The 13,821-nt window shown below is 36.4% G+C and overlaps 3 protein-coding genes across 6 annotated transcripts; 2 read left to right on the top strand and 1 right to left on the bottom strand.

Moving 5' to 3' along the window:
- Positions 1-830: 830 nt before the first annotated feature.
- Positions 831-3,403, top strand: LOC114185682 (actin). Of its 4 annotated transcripts, none has more exons than XM_028073550.1 (5): positions 831-1,118; positions 1,460-1,532; positions 1,655-2,048; positions 2,148-2,761; positions 3,119-3,308. In XM_028073550.1, exons 2-5 carry the CDS (start codon positions 1,473-1,475, stop codon positions 3,182-3,184), a joined length of 1,134 nt encoding a protein of 377 aa, XP_027929351.1. In that variant the 5' UTR covers positions 831-1,118; positions 1,460-1,472; the 3' UTR covers positions 3,185-3,308. The 4 variants fall into 4 exon arrangements, with proteins under 4 accessions (XP_027929351.1, XP_027929353.1, XP_027929350.1 ...); XM_028073552.1 differs by having other exon boundaries at positions 831-980; XM_028073549.1 differs by having other exon boundaries at positions 832-1,084; positions 3,119-3,403.
- A 2,589-nt stretch (positions 3,404-5,992) lies between these two features.
- On the top strand, positions 5,993-10,498 carry LOC114184849 (U-box domain-containing protein 33-like). The gene is made up of 7 exons (XM_028072195.1): positions 5,993-6,609; positions 6,707-6,825; positions 6,935-7,044; positions 7,435-7,975; positions 8,361-8,912; positions 9,129-9,851; positions 9,975-10,498. The coding sequence occupies exons 1-7, from the start codon at positions 6,363-6,365 to the stop codon at positions 10,155-10,157; spliced, it is 2,475 nt and encodes an 824-aa protein (XP_027927996.1). The 5' UTR covers positions 5,993-6,362; the 3' UTR covers positions 10,158-10,498.
- Positions 10,499-11,030: 532 nt separating this feature from the next.
- On the bottom strand, positions 11,031-12,938 carry LOC114184850 (epsin-3-like). Its single transcript, XM_028072196.1, has 4 exons — positions 12,607-12,938; positions 12,370-12,492; positions 12,103-12,264; positions 11,031-11,851 (listed from the first exon to the last, which is right to left on the bottom strand). Exons 1-4 carry the CDS (start codon positions 12,711-12,713, stop codon positions 11,269-11,271), a joined length of 975 nt encoding a protein of 324 aa, XP_027927997.1. The 5' UTR covers positions 12,714-12,938; the 3' UTR covers positions 11,031-11,268.
- Between the last annotated feature and the right edge of the window lie 883 nt (positions 12,939-13,821).

Consider the following 13,821-nt stretch of genomic DNA (forward strand, 5'->3'; position numbering starts at 1 on the left):
GCATATAACACACACTCTCATGGGGCATAATTGCAACCCATGCTCATGCCTAATCATTTTGCTTCCCATCTCAATCATGTCCCCATCCCTAACAATCATGAACCATCTTTCTTTTTCCTTAATTTCCTCTTTTTTTTTCTATACTAATTTGAATTAATCACAAAACAACACTTTAATTTTTAGATGGTTAAGTTAAGTTAAGTTTAGTTTAACCAATGTGTCCACGTTGGATCCTTTTGCATGAGTCGTTTCGTTTCTCCCTCCAGCATCGGATTCTTCGCTCTTGTCGTATTTAACTAACATCCCGGTTGAATTTATTTTGTCCTATATAGTTTACCAGTTATCACAATATAAAATTTATTTAAAAATAACAAGAATATATTGTAGCTTGAAGCAAGTAATATTTAAATTTAAAAAGATAAAAAAAAAAACTGAGAAAAGATATGTGCAAGTGCAACGCAAGTGACCCCAGGAATTTGGCCCGAATGAATGAGCATTGAGGCAAAGAGGCAAAGAGGCAGCAGGTGCAGTGAATGTCGTTTTGCATGGTCTCATGATTCGTGGAGGAATTTGTTTTGTCGTTTAATGACAACAACATTATCGTTTTTCCCATATTTTGGTGAGGACTAGACAACACATGTAGATATGTAGGAATGAGTCGTCCTTGGTCCGTCACGGAATTAATTGGATTGTGCGACCACGTGGACTCTTGCTACCCATCCAAACACCAATGTCCAAAGCCAATGTACGTTTTTTTGTTTTTGTTTTTTTTTTTGCGAAAGCCACATGTGCATGAGAAGACCCAGTGGGTCGAAACTAGGCCCAAATGGAGAGAGGAGAAGGTGAAGAAGAAGAAGAAGTGGTGGAAGTGCTAAAAATGGGCCAAGCTAATAAAAGCAACGTGTGTGCGGAGCCACAGATGGAAGGGACACGCGTGAAGAACAACATGAATGTCGTTCACAGAACCGGACGTTGTTGAGGTAATGTCGTGTGGAAGTGGACACTTTCATTTAAAAACCCAAACTCATTGAAACTTGACGTTTGATTTGCGCGTCCAATCCCGTGCATCAGTTTTCGCCTTCAGGTTAATCGCCAACTTCCTCCTATCTCACATTCTGGTTACCAATCCTTCTTCCTTCTTTTCTTAACCAACATTTTCATGCATTGCTCATTTTCGCGTTTGAAGACCTTTAGGTTATATTCATGTTGCAAATGCGTTGTGATTCTGATTTAATCACCTAGGATTTTTGTAGAGTTTGTAAGATTGCTGTTTTATTTGAAAAATATAGCCATGTAAGTAATCATGTCTTTTCGTTGGCAACTGAATGAATGGGTTTAATTACTTACTCTACCAGGCTGGGATCAGTTGTTGTGTATTTTTTTAAAAGTTAAAATTGTTTCATTTTTTCTTCTGGTCTTGTCTTTCAATTGTTTGAGAGGAAATGGATGGTTTGTGCAGATTTTGAAAAACAATGGCCGACGGTGAGGATATCCAGCCACTCGTCTGCGATAATGGGACAGGAATGGTTAAGGTAAAAAATGAAAGTAGGAGTGATTGGATATATAGTATGTTGTTTTTGTGCTTGTGATTTGTGCTAATTTGCTGTGAGTGTTTTGCACTGTACTGCATTGCATTGCAATTTGGAAAATGAAGGCTGGATTTGCTGGTGATGATGCTCCAAGGGCTGTGTTTCCCAGCATTGTTGGTCGGCCACGTCATACCGGTGTGATGGTTGGAATGGGGCAAAAGGATGCATATGTTGGGGATGAGGCTCAGTCGAAGCGTGGTATACTAACTCTGAAATATCCCATTGAGCATGGTATTGTGAACAACTGGGATGACATGGAGAAGATCTGGCATCACACCTTCTACAATGAACTCCGTGTGGCCCCAGAGGAGCACCCTGTTCTGCTCACTGAAGCCCCTCTCAATCCAAAGGCTAATCGTGAGAAAATGACCCAAATCATGTTTGAGACATTCAACACACCTGCCATGTATGTTGCCATCCAGGCTGTTCTGTCCCTCTATGCCAGCGGCCGTACAACTGGTTGGTCTTTCCTATGTTGTCTCTGAGCAGTTATATCTGAGTTGAAGTAATTGAGTTAATCTAACTTGAACTTGATGGTTGGTACATTAATTTGTGTAGGTATTGTTCTGGACTCTGGAGACGGTGTGAGCCACACTGTACCCATTTATGAAGGGTATGCCCTCCCACATGCCATCCTCCGTCTTGACTTAGCAGGGCGTGACCTCACTGATGCCCTGATGAAAATCCTCACTGAGCGTGGTTACTCCTTCACCACCACAGCTGAGAGAGAAATTGTAAGGGATATGAAGGAAAAACTGGCTTATATTGCCCTTGATTATGAACAAGAGCTTGAAACTTCAAAAACCAGTTCATCTGTTGAGAAGACCTATGAGCTGCCTGATGGACAGGTCATCACCATTGGTGCCGAGCGCTTCCGTTGTCCCGAAGTCCTCTTCCAGCCATCCATGATTGGAATGGAAGCCGTTGGCATTCACGAGACCTCGTACAATTCGATTATGAAGTGTGATGTTGATATCAGGAAGGACTTGTACGGAAACATTGTTCTCAGTGGTGGTTCTACCATGTTCCCTGGTATTGCTGACAGAATGAGCAAGGAAATCACTGCCCTGGCCCCGAGTAGCATGAAGATCAAGGTGGTTGCTCCACCCGAGAGAAAGTACAGTGTCTGGATTGGTGGCTCTATCTTGGCTTCTCTCAGCACTTTCCAACAGGTAAACATTCTGTGATTCTAATGACCGAAGTAATTTGTGTTGTCAAAATGATAAACCCAAAACGGTGATTTCTCAAACACTTCATTACAACTGCATGAGACATCATCAAGTGTCTTTATTTTAGTTTTAGTTCTGATCCTCTGATCTAAATCTCTCAGTTTGATAGCTTGGTTGCTTGAATTTTGCCTCCTTCTCACAGCAGTTGAGTTTCACAGGCCAATTGGGATTTGTGTAACTTACTATGAATACTAATAGCAAGCAGCATCTCGTGCATTTGCCTACACATGCTAGAATGTTTTTTATATGGTCAGCTTATCAAGATTATTACTGAGAATACACCTGTTTTTGGAAATGCAGATGTGGATTGCGAAGGCAGAGTACGATGAGTCTGGTCCTTCAATTGTACACAGGAAATGCTTCTAAATGCAGCAGAACGGCTTGGTGTCCTCGATTGGCAATACAGTAGCACCTTGCAATGATTCAAGAATTTTCTTGAAAAATGTTTGTGTTGTTAGAACAGTGAACTAAGATAAAGTGGAGTTTTATGGCAGAATTAATTCTTTCATTTGTTTTGTTTTACCATTGTTAATTGTTGAACAGTTGATCTCTAATGATATATCAAAACCATTTCAGCTTATTACTTTTTCCTTCCTCTTAATCATCGTAGTCTTCTATTTAAACCTAAGTCGGATCCTATGTTTCAAGTTAATTCAGACATCCTAATAAAACTGGTCCTTGGTTGGGTTATATGACATTAAGCCTCTTGCCCAATAGCCTGAGGAGTTGAGATTTTGGATACGCAGTTGGTGTGACAGTGATTCATTTTCGTTCCAAGAATTCTGAGTTGGTCAAGATATAACGTAGAAACATGTGTTTGATTTTTTGGTTGCTGAGGCAAAATTTTGAACATTATATTGTATGTATATTAGTGCTTTTGCTAGATGTTGAAATTTCTGAACATTTTAAATACTTAAAAAGTTGAATGTCTTACACAGAAAAGACCAACAATTCAACAAGGAAGGAATAAAATCTCGTAAGTCGTAAACACCTACCTCGTTTGTCGCGTGCCAATGTATATGAATTTGGTTTGCAGCTGAAAACTTGCATACTCAGATTCAAAAAGACAAAGAAAACGAAACTTCTCACAGAATCTTCAAAGAAGTTAGTACGTATTACTAGGTATTTAAAAATTTCGATATTTTTTATATCTGGTGCACTAAATGCCTAATTAAGAAAATAGAAAAGTATGTGAAATAAGCTAATTGAATTAAAAATAGAAATTACATATCTTTGATTCTTTTAAGATTTAAAAGTTTTTAGTAAAGGGGTTGAATGTTTACTCAAAACAGTTTATATGTTAAAGAGGCTTAATGTCTAAGTCAATAAAAGTTTATTCTATGTAAGTAATTAATGCGACAATAAATGCGAGAGAAAAGTTCTAACAATCTTGGCTTGTCTTCTATTTATAGTTTTTTAGTTGGATCATGGATTAGGGTACTGCTAATCAAGACTCAATTGCTTTAAAAACTTGATTACTAATCTATTTACTTTTAATCATCAGTTGACTTAATTGTCCTAGTTACTGTTTGGCGTTATCGTCTTCACATTATCGGTTCTCATGTTTACAAATGTCCAACATTACAACATTGCAACTTGACCGGACGGTGAATAGGACTCAGCTGGTTGGCTTGACGCAAATCTTCATATTTCTAGACTTACAACTTTAAGGGCCAGTGCATTGCTAACACGCATATTTTCATATTTCCAGACTCACAACTTTAAGAGCTAGTGGATTGCTGACACGCATATTTTCATATTAACAATTGGAACTTTATGAACAGGTCAACCATTCGACGATTGATTGTTAATTTTATTCACGAGTGATTGCCACGTTAGTCAACACGATTTCAAACCTCGACCATTGAATCATGAGACAACCAATGATGTGAAACTGACAACACGCCTTAGCAAAGCCGTTCAACACATAACTACTCGACAACTCTGAATGTAGATCGGCTTCACTCTAGCGGGTTAACCCATGACCTATGGAACAAATAAATTATTAAACACTATTACTTTGTAAACAAATAGAGTTTTTCAAATATTTTAAAAATATATAAATTATTGCAAGTTAAAAAGTATAAGAATAAAGTAGCTGTTAAGAACTGAATTTATCTAAAAAATAATCCAAAAATTATCAGAAAAAGTTGATAATAGGTTAAAATAAAAAAAATTTGGTCTGCTTTGATTTTTTTTTTCCACAATCATACGGTTGGTTTGGTTTGACATTATAGATCTATGTAAATCAAACTAAAGTAAATTATTTAAATATTATTATATTATTTATTATTTTACTCATATACTAATTAAAATCTAATTTATTTCACTTGATGAGTTACACAATATGTTTAAAAGTAGAAAAAACAAAATTACCTTAATAATTTGAAAGTTACATTATTAATCTTAGAAAAGAAAAATGTTAAAGTAAAATAAAAAAAGCATTGAAAATAACACAGAAAGATTGATTTTAATGATTATATTTAGAATTTTTTTATGATTATATGATATTGTAATATGTTTTGCAGAAAGTTTGAGATTATCTAATTATGTCATAATTTATAAATAAGATGAACTAACTTTTACTTTTTTATTATAAAAATGTAGATACTGATTATCTCTCTATAATTTATTTTAGTTCATTCACTGATATAAATAAATAAAACTGTTATTTTATACAATATTATATATTCAGAAAAATTATATAGTGGAACACGTAAACTAAACCCAAAAAATTAGTATAGTTAATGCAAACCAAATCTATCTCGATATAATTGGTACGCGGCACCACCATAAACAATTCTACTAAAGAGAATCGAACAAATATAAAAACAAATACTATGTTAGAAATGAGTGTAGAAATTCTAAATATATAATTAGTCGTATCTCTGAACTATTAAGGTTGGGATTTTCCGCGGATTAGGTTAGCAACGAGCTTATTGTTTGACCTGGATCAAAGTATTATTTATTTTAAAGGATATTATTACCTTTTAATTTTTTTATAATAAAATGTCATTTTGAGTGACATGTTGAAGGACATTGTATGACAAAAGCACATCACGTGTTTCGTTTAGCAGAAAAATGGTAGTTGAGTGAAATTAAACATATAAAACACCATAACTACAACAAAATCTTTCAAGACTGGGTAATAACTAGCTAATAAATTCCAGTTATCTATAGAGAATGTTGTGACTTTGCACAATTGAATTGGTCTCACCGACAGGTTCATCTTTTTTTTACCGTTATTGTTACTTAGTACTCACGTATACGACAAACAAAACGAGATTCAGAGTAACATTCTAATTTGCTGGTATTTAGAAATATGTTAATGTATGAAGAAAGAAAGAACATGAAAGGGTTTGGGTTTTCACTGCAGTGGAAAACGAGATGACTCAAATTTCCACACGCCATTGGCGTGGAGTCAACTAAAAAGTCAAACGTTTAACGGGGTTCCATTTCAATTCAATTCAATTCGCATCCCGATCCAGCAAATGTTGCGATTTTTGTTCCTACCATCCAATAATTCAGTTCCTGCACTGCAACAATGGAACTTTTGAAACCTCTGCACCCTCACCATGCACCCATTTTGTGCCTTCCCTTCCACGGCCACCCCTCTTCTTCCCAATCTCAATCTCAGCTTCCCCTCCCCATGATTCCCAAGGTTCATGTAGCTGTTGGCAAATCCATTGATAAAGCTGTTACCTTGCTTCAATGGGCCTTTAACCACTTTCAGAACGCTGAAATCGTTATATTACATGCTTATCAACCTTCTCTCACGATCCCCACTCTGTGTAAGCTCGTTTCTTTCAATTCTCGTTGTGAATTGTGGTGGTTTCTACTTTGCCCCCATTTTTCGCTTAATGGGTCTCTTTGAATTTTGTTGTGTAGTGGGGAAATTGCCTGCATCACAGGCTAGTCCTGCTGTGGTGTCTGCTTTTCGAAGTGTGGAGAGAGAACAGACCATGAAGCTTATAGACAAGTACTTGACCGTTTGCCGCAGAGCTAGGGCAAGCTTCTTCTTTCTATTTTCATTTTAATGGCTGAATTTATTTATAATGTAACTTTTGGAAAGAAACCTATTATTAACTGTGCTTTTAATATAAATTTTCCTGTCAGGTTAAGGCGAGCGTTATAGTAACAGAAGTTGATCAAGTCCAGAAGGGAATTGTTGATTTGGTCCTTAAGCATAATATTCAGAAGCTTGTCATTGGAGCAGTGCCAGAAAAGTAAGTTCTTCATTCATTGTCTATAAGCCAGTGTTCTTTGCAATTGTCTGTTATGCTTTCTTTTCCTGCATTTTTTTGGGGGTTGGGGGGAGGGAGGGAGAGAAGGAGGATTATGTTTATGTCTTCTGTATAGAACTGCCAAGCTACTAGTTGTTAGTCTTCCCTGTAGTTTGGATAGAGTTGATTTTATTCTTGTGACTCTCATGAATTTCGTATCTTCTTCGTGTCTATTGTTTCTGTAGAGAGTTGAGAACGTCACAAGTGGTTTTATTTTCTTTTGATTACTTGAAGGCTGCAAACTACTTATGTAGTGTCCTTTTTTGTCCCATTTCTTTCACCGAATGGATCAATAAATCTTTCCACTTACAAAATCATCGTGGAAAATTGCAGTTGCATGAAAGTGAAAAGGAATTCTGGTAAAGCAAATTACACTGCCAAAAATGCTCCTCCTTTCTGTGAAGTATGGTTTATCTATAAAGGAAAAGTCATTTGGACGAGAGAGGCTTCTGAAACACCGTGTTCACCATGTTCTTCATCCTTGTCTGCTCAACCTCAACCTGAGATTGCCACCGCAGAAAGCTTGAGATGTAGATCTTTTCAATATGGTAAGAACGAACTATTCGACTCAGAGTGTCTTCAACCAAATTCGGCAAGATCTGCTACTGGTTTTGGAATTAGAAGTTGGGCTCATGGGGAAATCACTGAAACTGGAGCCACTTTTTCATCCAAAGCATCCAGTTGTAGCAGTCATTGTTCCTCCCAAAATTCTTCTCGGGCTCACTTAGATACATACTTAGAGGCCATGGAAGAAAAAATTAATAACCAACTTATTGAAACCAAGAGAGAAGCCGAGGCAGTAGCAGATGAAGCCTCTGCAGAGCTATTAAAGTGTGAGAGGTTAGAAGTTGAAGCCATGGAAGCCATCAGGAAGGTAAGCAAAATCTAGTGATTGTAAACCTTCAGGCTTTTGCCCTTATTGCTCTTCGTAGTCATGTGAGAGGAATTAAGTATTTTTTTTTCTTAAGTTTTTCAGAAACTTTGGCAAAAGCATTACAGCAAGACAGAATCCTTCCTGAAAATACTGGGTTTCTGCAAACAATTTTCTCAACCCAACATTTTCAGGCCAGAATTGTAGAAGATGCAACATTTTTTAATATTTGCATAAGTGTAATTGTCTGGAAATTTCTATGACGGGATATTGTAGGATTTAACTGTATCCTTTCTATCTCCAAACCATTGTGACCTGTGATGGATAGTGAGTCTATAGTTTAGCTGATTTCTTAAGCTCCCTGAGAAAGTTATATTCTATCTTACAGGTCAATTTGTTTGACTCTGCCCATGTTCGTGAAGTAAAGCTTAGAAAAGAGGCTGAGGATGCACTCAGAGCTACGGTAGAAGAACAACAAAAGCTCTTGAGTGAGAGTGAAGAAATTGCTAGCAAGCTTCAAATGACCATGAGAAATATTGCGCTGTTAGATAGTCGTGCTCAGGAAGCAAACCGTAGACGTGATGAAGCTGCAGATGAACTATCACTAATTCAAGAATCCATCTCAACCCTGTGGCAAGAAAGGCAGCAGATAAGAAGACAGAAAATGGAAGCCCTACGCTGGCTTGAGCGGTGGAGAAGTCGAGGACAAGTTGGAGCAGCTCATTGCAATGGGGTCATCGGCTTTCCGGAAGAATTACCTGAGTTAGCCGAGTTTTCATCATCAGATCTTCAAAATGCCACATGTAATTTTTCCAACAGCTTTAAAATTGTGCAAGGTGGATTCGGTTGTATATACAAGGGGGAAATGTTGGGTAGGACTGTTACTATAAAAAAGTTCCATCAACATAATATGCAAGGACCAATGGAGTTTCGTCAAGAGGTTAGTTCCCCCCATAAAGGTGTTTCTGCCGGTTGAAATTATCTTAAAATATAGAGATGGCTTCAGAGGATTGGATGTGGAAACTTTAATTGAGGCATTTTACATTCTAACTTTTTTTCCACAACATTAAAAATGGAGTTTTTTTCTATTTCCCTCACTCGTTTCTTTTTCCTGTGTTTGTTAGATTCCACTGATGTTATCCTGTTTTGTGATCAGGTTCAAGTTCTTGGTAGTCTCCAGCACCCTCATTTAATAACTTTGCTTGGTGTTTGCCCTGAAGCCTGGTCAATTGTATATGAGTACCTCCCCAATGGAACTCTTCAAGACTACCTATTCCGAAAAAGCAACAATTCTCCTTTAACGTGGAATACCCGAGCACGAATGATTGCTGAAATCGCTAGTGCTCTCTGTTTCCTACATTCTTTTAAACCCGAAACTATTATCCATGGTGATCTGAAGCCAGAAACTGTACTACTTGATTCTTCACTTCGTTGTAAAATATGCGGATTTGGGTTCTGCAGTCTGGTAAGTGAGGAGTCTCTCCTCCGTCCTAGTTTCCGTTTGAGCACTGAACCAAAGGGTGCTTTCACATATACTGATCCAGAGTTTCATAGAACTGGAATACTAACAACAAAGTCTGACATCTACTCCTTTGGGCTCATCATTTTACAACTCCTCACTGGTAATAATCCAGTTGGATTAGCAGCTCTAGTACGCAATGCAGCTTCATGTGGAAAATTGTCTTCAATTCTTGATTCTTCAGCTGGAGAATGGCCCTCGCCCGTGGCATCGCGTATGGTTGAACTAGGATTGCAATTCTGTCAACAAAATCGTAGAGACAGACCAGATTTAACACCTACACTAGTGAGAGAATTGGAGCAGATGCATGCTTCAGAAGAGCGACCAGTGCCATCTTTTTTCTTATGTCCAATCCTTCAGGTAACTTCTTTTCTATAATAAAAGAGCTTCACATAACTTGGTTCAGGTAACTTTTTATCTGGTTAAAAGACAAAGATGTTTATGTATTCTATTTTGCTCTTGTATTTTGGATTCCTTCTTCAGGAAATAATGCACGATCCTCAAGTTGCAGCAGACGGGTTTACCTATGAAGGAGATGCCATACGTGAATGGTTGGAAAATGGGCATGACACTTCTCCCATGACTAATCTGAAATTGAATCACCTGTTTCTTACTCCCAACCACGCACTTCGACTTGCCATCCAAGACTGGCTTTGCAAATCTTGAAGCTTCTTTTGTTCATTTAGGCTAAAGTGCCTCTTTTTTATCTTCATTATTAGTTTGGGGCCAGTTTCGTTTTGGTCCCAAGATTTTCTTTTGTTTTGTGTGTGTGGTTGTAAATTTATTTTGTATGCCACAAAAAAATTGTCAATTTGATCTGATCCCAGCTTACGCCATTCAAGTAGACAGAAAAGAAATTGTATTTTGGCCACAATTTGCAGACCAGAGAAAAAAAAAGGGAAGAAGTCTGTGCAACCGTCATGATTATGACTTCAGTATTTTATTGGATTAAATTGACTATTGTCACATATTTGAGGAGCAAAAGAAACAATTTAGCCTTTTAGATATGCAAATATTTGTAAATATTCTATTTTTCACATTGCGTTTCTTCGTTCTGCAGCTTTCGTCATTGTTAACTCTTGAATTGATGGACTTGTTTTGATATAACTATTTACAGAAAAGAAAAAAAATTGAAATTTAATTTATATAAATTAATCTATGAAAACTATTTCATACAATTTTTCTGAATTTCTTTCAGACCTATACATAATTCATTTCAATTTTACTTTTTATTTCCTAAATGTGTACAAGGAGAAGATTTTTCAAACACTTTCTAAATTTAAAGTTAGTTGTTTTATGGTTGTACCCTCACTACACACCCACTATAAAAATCATCTTACCTACCCTAGACTTGCTTGCATCTAATCTGGTAACATATACCAGAAAATCTGAGCAAATTGCTTAGATCTTTATGTTTGTAACATATAAATCTGTGGCTCACAGTAATAATAAGCTGTCATTAAAATAAGCCATGGCTAGCTAGGCCAAGTAAAACCTACAGAGACAGGATATGTTTTGTAGGGGCATATGTGACATGTCTAATTCAGAATCTGCAGCAAATAGGTGTGTGCTTTATTTATACTCATCGATTCATTCCAATATGCTTTCTTCCAGGTCCAAATTTACAAACATTTTTCTCTTTTCTCCTCGGGGAAAACTGTAGGAGGAAATAAGGTAATCCATATACACAAATACATGTAGTATAAGACCTTGATTGGAATAATTTTCTTCACATGAAGTGAAGTATACCTTGTTACCTTCATTCTGATACTTAACTTCATCCAGAAGGAAGAAGGGAAGAAGTGGAATGCATTTCTTTGGAGTTAAAGGGGTGATCATCTTCGGCTGTGAACATACCAAGTCTGGAATCATTCTCTTGGTTACCATCCAAAAGTGGATTGGATTCCCCTTTCAAGTTCCATAGATGGAATTCCTTGCAAGGTGTCATCATTTCTTTAGAGCTTGTCTCAAATTTCTGATGCATTTGAGCGTTTCCATGATCATGCAAGTAGCTCTCTGGCTCTACACAATCATCTTGAGACTTCAAAAATCCCCCCTCATGACTAGGAGTAGGAGATTTAACTGCTGCTGTGTCCAGAAAATGGTGTGAGCCAAATGACTGGTTTTCCTGACTTTGACCGTTGTTGAAATCAGAGTTAGATCTGTCAAATGTGGTTGGCAATGATTTTTCATGCAGAACTCCTTGTTCTTGAGTTGACCTTTGACTGAAACTTCCAAAACCTTGAATTCCTCTGGACAGGTTCCGAGCACGGTTTCTTTCTTCCTTAAGGAGAGTTCCTTCTTCCATGAGTTTCAAAATCCGTTCTGATTTTTTTCTAACAGTTACACCCCAATTGAACCTGGATGCACATTCTCAGAAAGCCCTCATTAATCACTATCTATAATAATTTTCTTGCACTTTCACTCAACCAATTAAAAATGATTCCAATTTAAAAAGTAATTATTGAAAAATAAATCCAAGTTCAAAGATGAATGTATTTTTGAAATATCAATATTAAATAAGATTGAAAATCAAATATCACCATTGTTTTGGTTATATGTAAATATTGAGGATGCATTATCATGTAAATCTAATTAAACCAGAACATACCCACTGTCATCAGTATAATGAAAATCTTTCATCTGACTAATTACATCTTTGTCACTCTGAAATTCCTCTGCAACACTTTCTGGTCCATGAGTCAACAGGTGCTCCACCACAATCAGAGAATTGTAAGATGCCCTCCAATTCTTCCTCTCAAATTTAAGGAGTCTGTTTTAGAATTATTGAATTAATTCATTTTTTATCAGATGATTAACATAGAGGTGGCAAGCATCAACACCAATAACTTGAAGAAGAAAAAGCAGGCAGAAAAACCTTTTGTGCAGAATCTCTACAATCCTCCAATAATCATCAAGCTCAAAAGCAGCCCTTGAAATTGATCTAAGTGTTGGAGAATCCGGGGCCCATGGATTTCCTCTGGTAACTTCTTCTGTCATGCTGCAAATAGTAGAAGACCACAAAAGCCATGTGTTACATTACAGATGGTTTCTTTGGCTGTGAAACACATAAAATGTCAAATCTAATAGTTGAATCGTGAAAAGAGAAGCTTACAGTTCTGCTGGAGTAACATCAGTGAGAGCCAACCTAGCAGTCTTGAATTTTTCCTTGAGGAAGAAAGAAGCTTGCTTTTTAAAATCACGGAACAAAGGTGTGGCCATTTTTTGGTTAACAACAGTGACATGACATAGCTAAACTGAATCAGTTCCTTGAAATCTTCTTGAGTTGGAAGAAACAAGCTGAGGCATGGAAAGGAAAGTTGAGTTTTTGATACAGATGATTGAAACTAGCAGAAACTATTTTAAAAGAACTTATTTATTATATTCTAAAGTTGAATATTTTGAAAACTTCTAGGGATTTTGAGAAGTCAGCGTATGTGCGGTGCAACCTTTGTTTAAGCTTGAACATTGAATATTGAGATGGTTGATTTATAGCTTCTTGATCTTATCCTTTGAGGTCATCACCCCCAGACTATAGTATAATGTATATCAAGAGAAACCCACACCGTCATCATCAGGGCTCTGTGGCTCAATTTTCACACTGATCACCACTTTTTATGTATATCTGTAGTAGAGATATACAAATAGATAGACAAAGAGAAAGAAGTGAAAATATGAATTATTTAGTTTAAAATCTAGAATAAATCGGATACAAATGTGGACATTTTTACTAATGTTATTCACGTTCTGTTTAGTACACCTTCCATCTCATGCAGACTAGTTTCTAATCACAGATATTATGAAGTTAAAATTTTTTGTGGAAAACGAAACTGTTATTAAACTGTCATCAAATCCAGCGTAGTGCATGATAGGAAAATATTATAAAGTAGAATTTTTTTGTGATAAATGAAAGAGCTATTAAACTGTCATCAAATCTAGTTTTCTACAGCATATCAAACACAGAGAAATGCATTACCTTTTTGTCAGAGAAAGAATGTTAAAGAATGAAATTGAGCTGAAGAAGATTCCTGCTAAGGAGCAATCAGATGATGTTTTGAAAAGTTCAGAGTCATGGAAAGTCCTGGTACTGGTACTCTGTTGCTCCTTCTTCAAATATTTACCAATCGACAATAATACCTTTATAACCAAATTTCGACCACTTTTTTTACTATTTGAGTTGTCGTCTCTAATTATTTTAAAATTATAAAAAATGAGAAAATAGAAAATGAAAATTCATTTAAAAAAGGACACATCAAAAAGTTATAAGAGAAAATTATAAAATTTAGTTGTTAAAAGATATTTTTTCTTTGCAAAATTGTCCAAGACATTG

This window comes from Vigna unguiculata, chromosome 5 (genome assembly GCF_004118075.2).
Source record: "Vigna unguiculata cultivar IT97K-499-35 chromosome 5, ASM411807v1, whole genome shotgun sequence".
NCBI lineage: Eukaryota > Viridiplantae > Streptophyta > Magnoliopsida > Fabales > Fabaceae > Vigna > Vigna unguiculata.

Bases quoted from the DNA above. Each gene is read 5' to 3' on its own strand.
- LOC114185682 (XM_028073550.1), top strand. From the start codon at position 1,473: ATGGCCGACGGTGAGGATATCCAGCCACTCGTCTGCGATAATGGGACA. The intron at 1,533-1,654 runs GTAAAAAATGAA...TGGAAAATGAAG, and splicing joins ATGGGACAGGAATGGTTAAG to GCTGGATTTGCTGGTGATGA. The intron at 2,049-2,147 runs GTTGGTCTTTCC...TAATTTGTGTAG, and splicing joins TGCCAGCGGCCGTACAACTG to GTATTGTTCTGGACTCTGGA.
- LOC114184849 (XM_028072195.1), top strand. From the start codon at position 6,363: ATGGAACTTTTGAAACCTCTGCACCCTCACCATGCACCCATTTTGTGC. The intron at 7,045-7,434 runs GTAAGTTCTTCA...GGAAAATTGCAG, and splicing joins ATTGGAGCAGTGCCAGAAAA to TTGCATGAAAGTGAAAAGGA. The intron at 8,913-9,128 runs GTTAGTTCCCCC...TTTTGTGATCAG, and splicing joins CAATGGAGTTTCGTCAAGAG to GTTCAAGTTCTTGGTAGTCT.
- LOC114184850 (XM_028072196.1), bottom strand. From the start codon at position 12,713: ATGGCCACACCTTTGTTCCGTGATTTTAAAAAGCAAGCTTCTTTCTTC. The intron at 12,493-12,606 runs GTAAGCTTCTCT...TACTATTTGCAG, and splicing joins GATGTTACTCCAGCAGAACT to CATGACAGAAGAAGTTACCA. The intron at 12,265-12,369 runs GTTTTTCTGCCT...ATTCTAAAACAG, and splicing joins GTAGAGATTCTGCACAAAAG to ACTCCTTAAATTTGAGAGGA.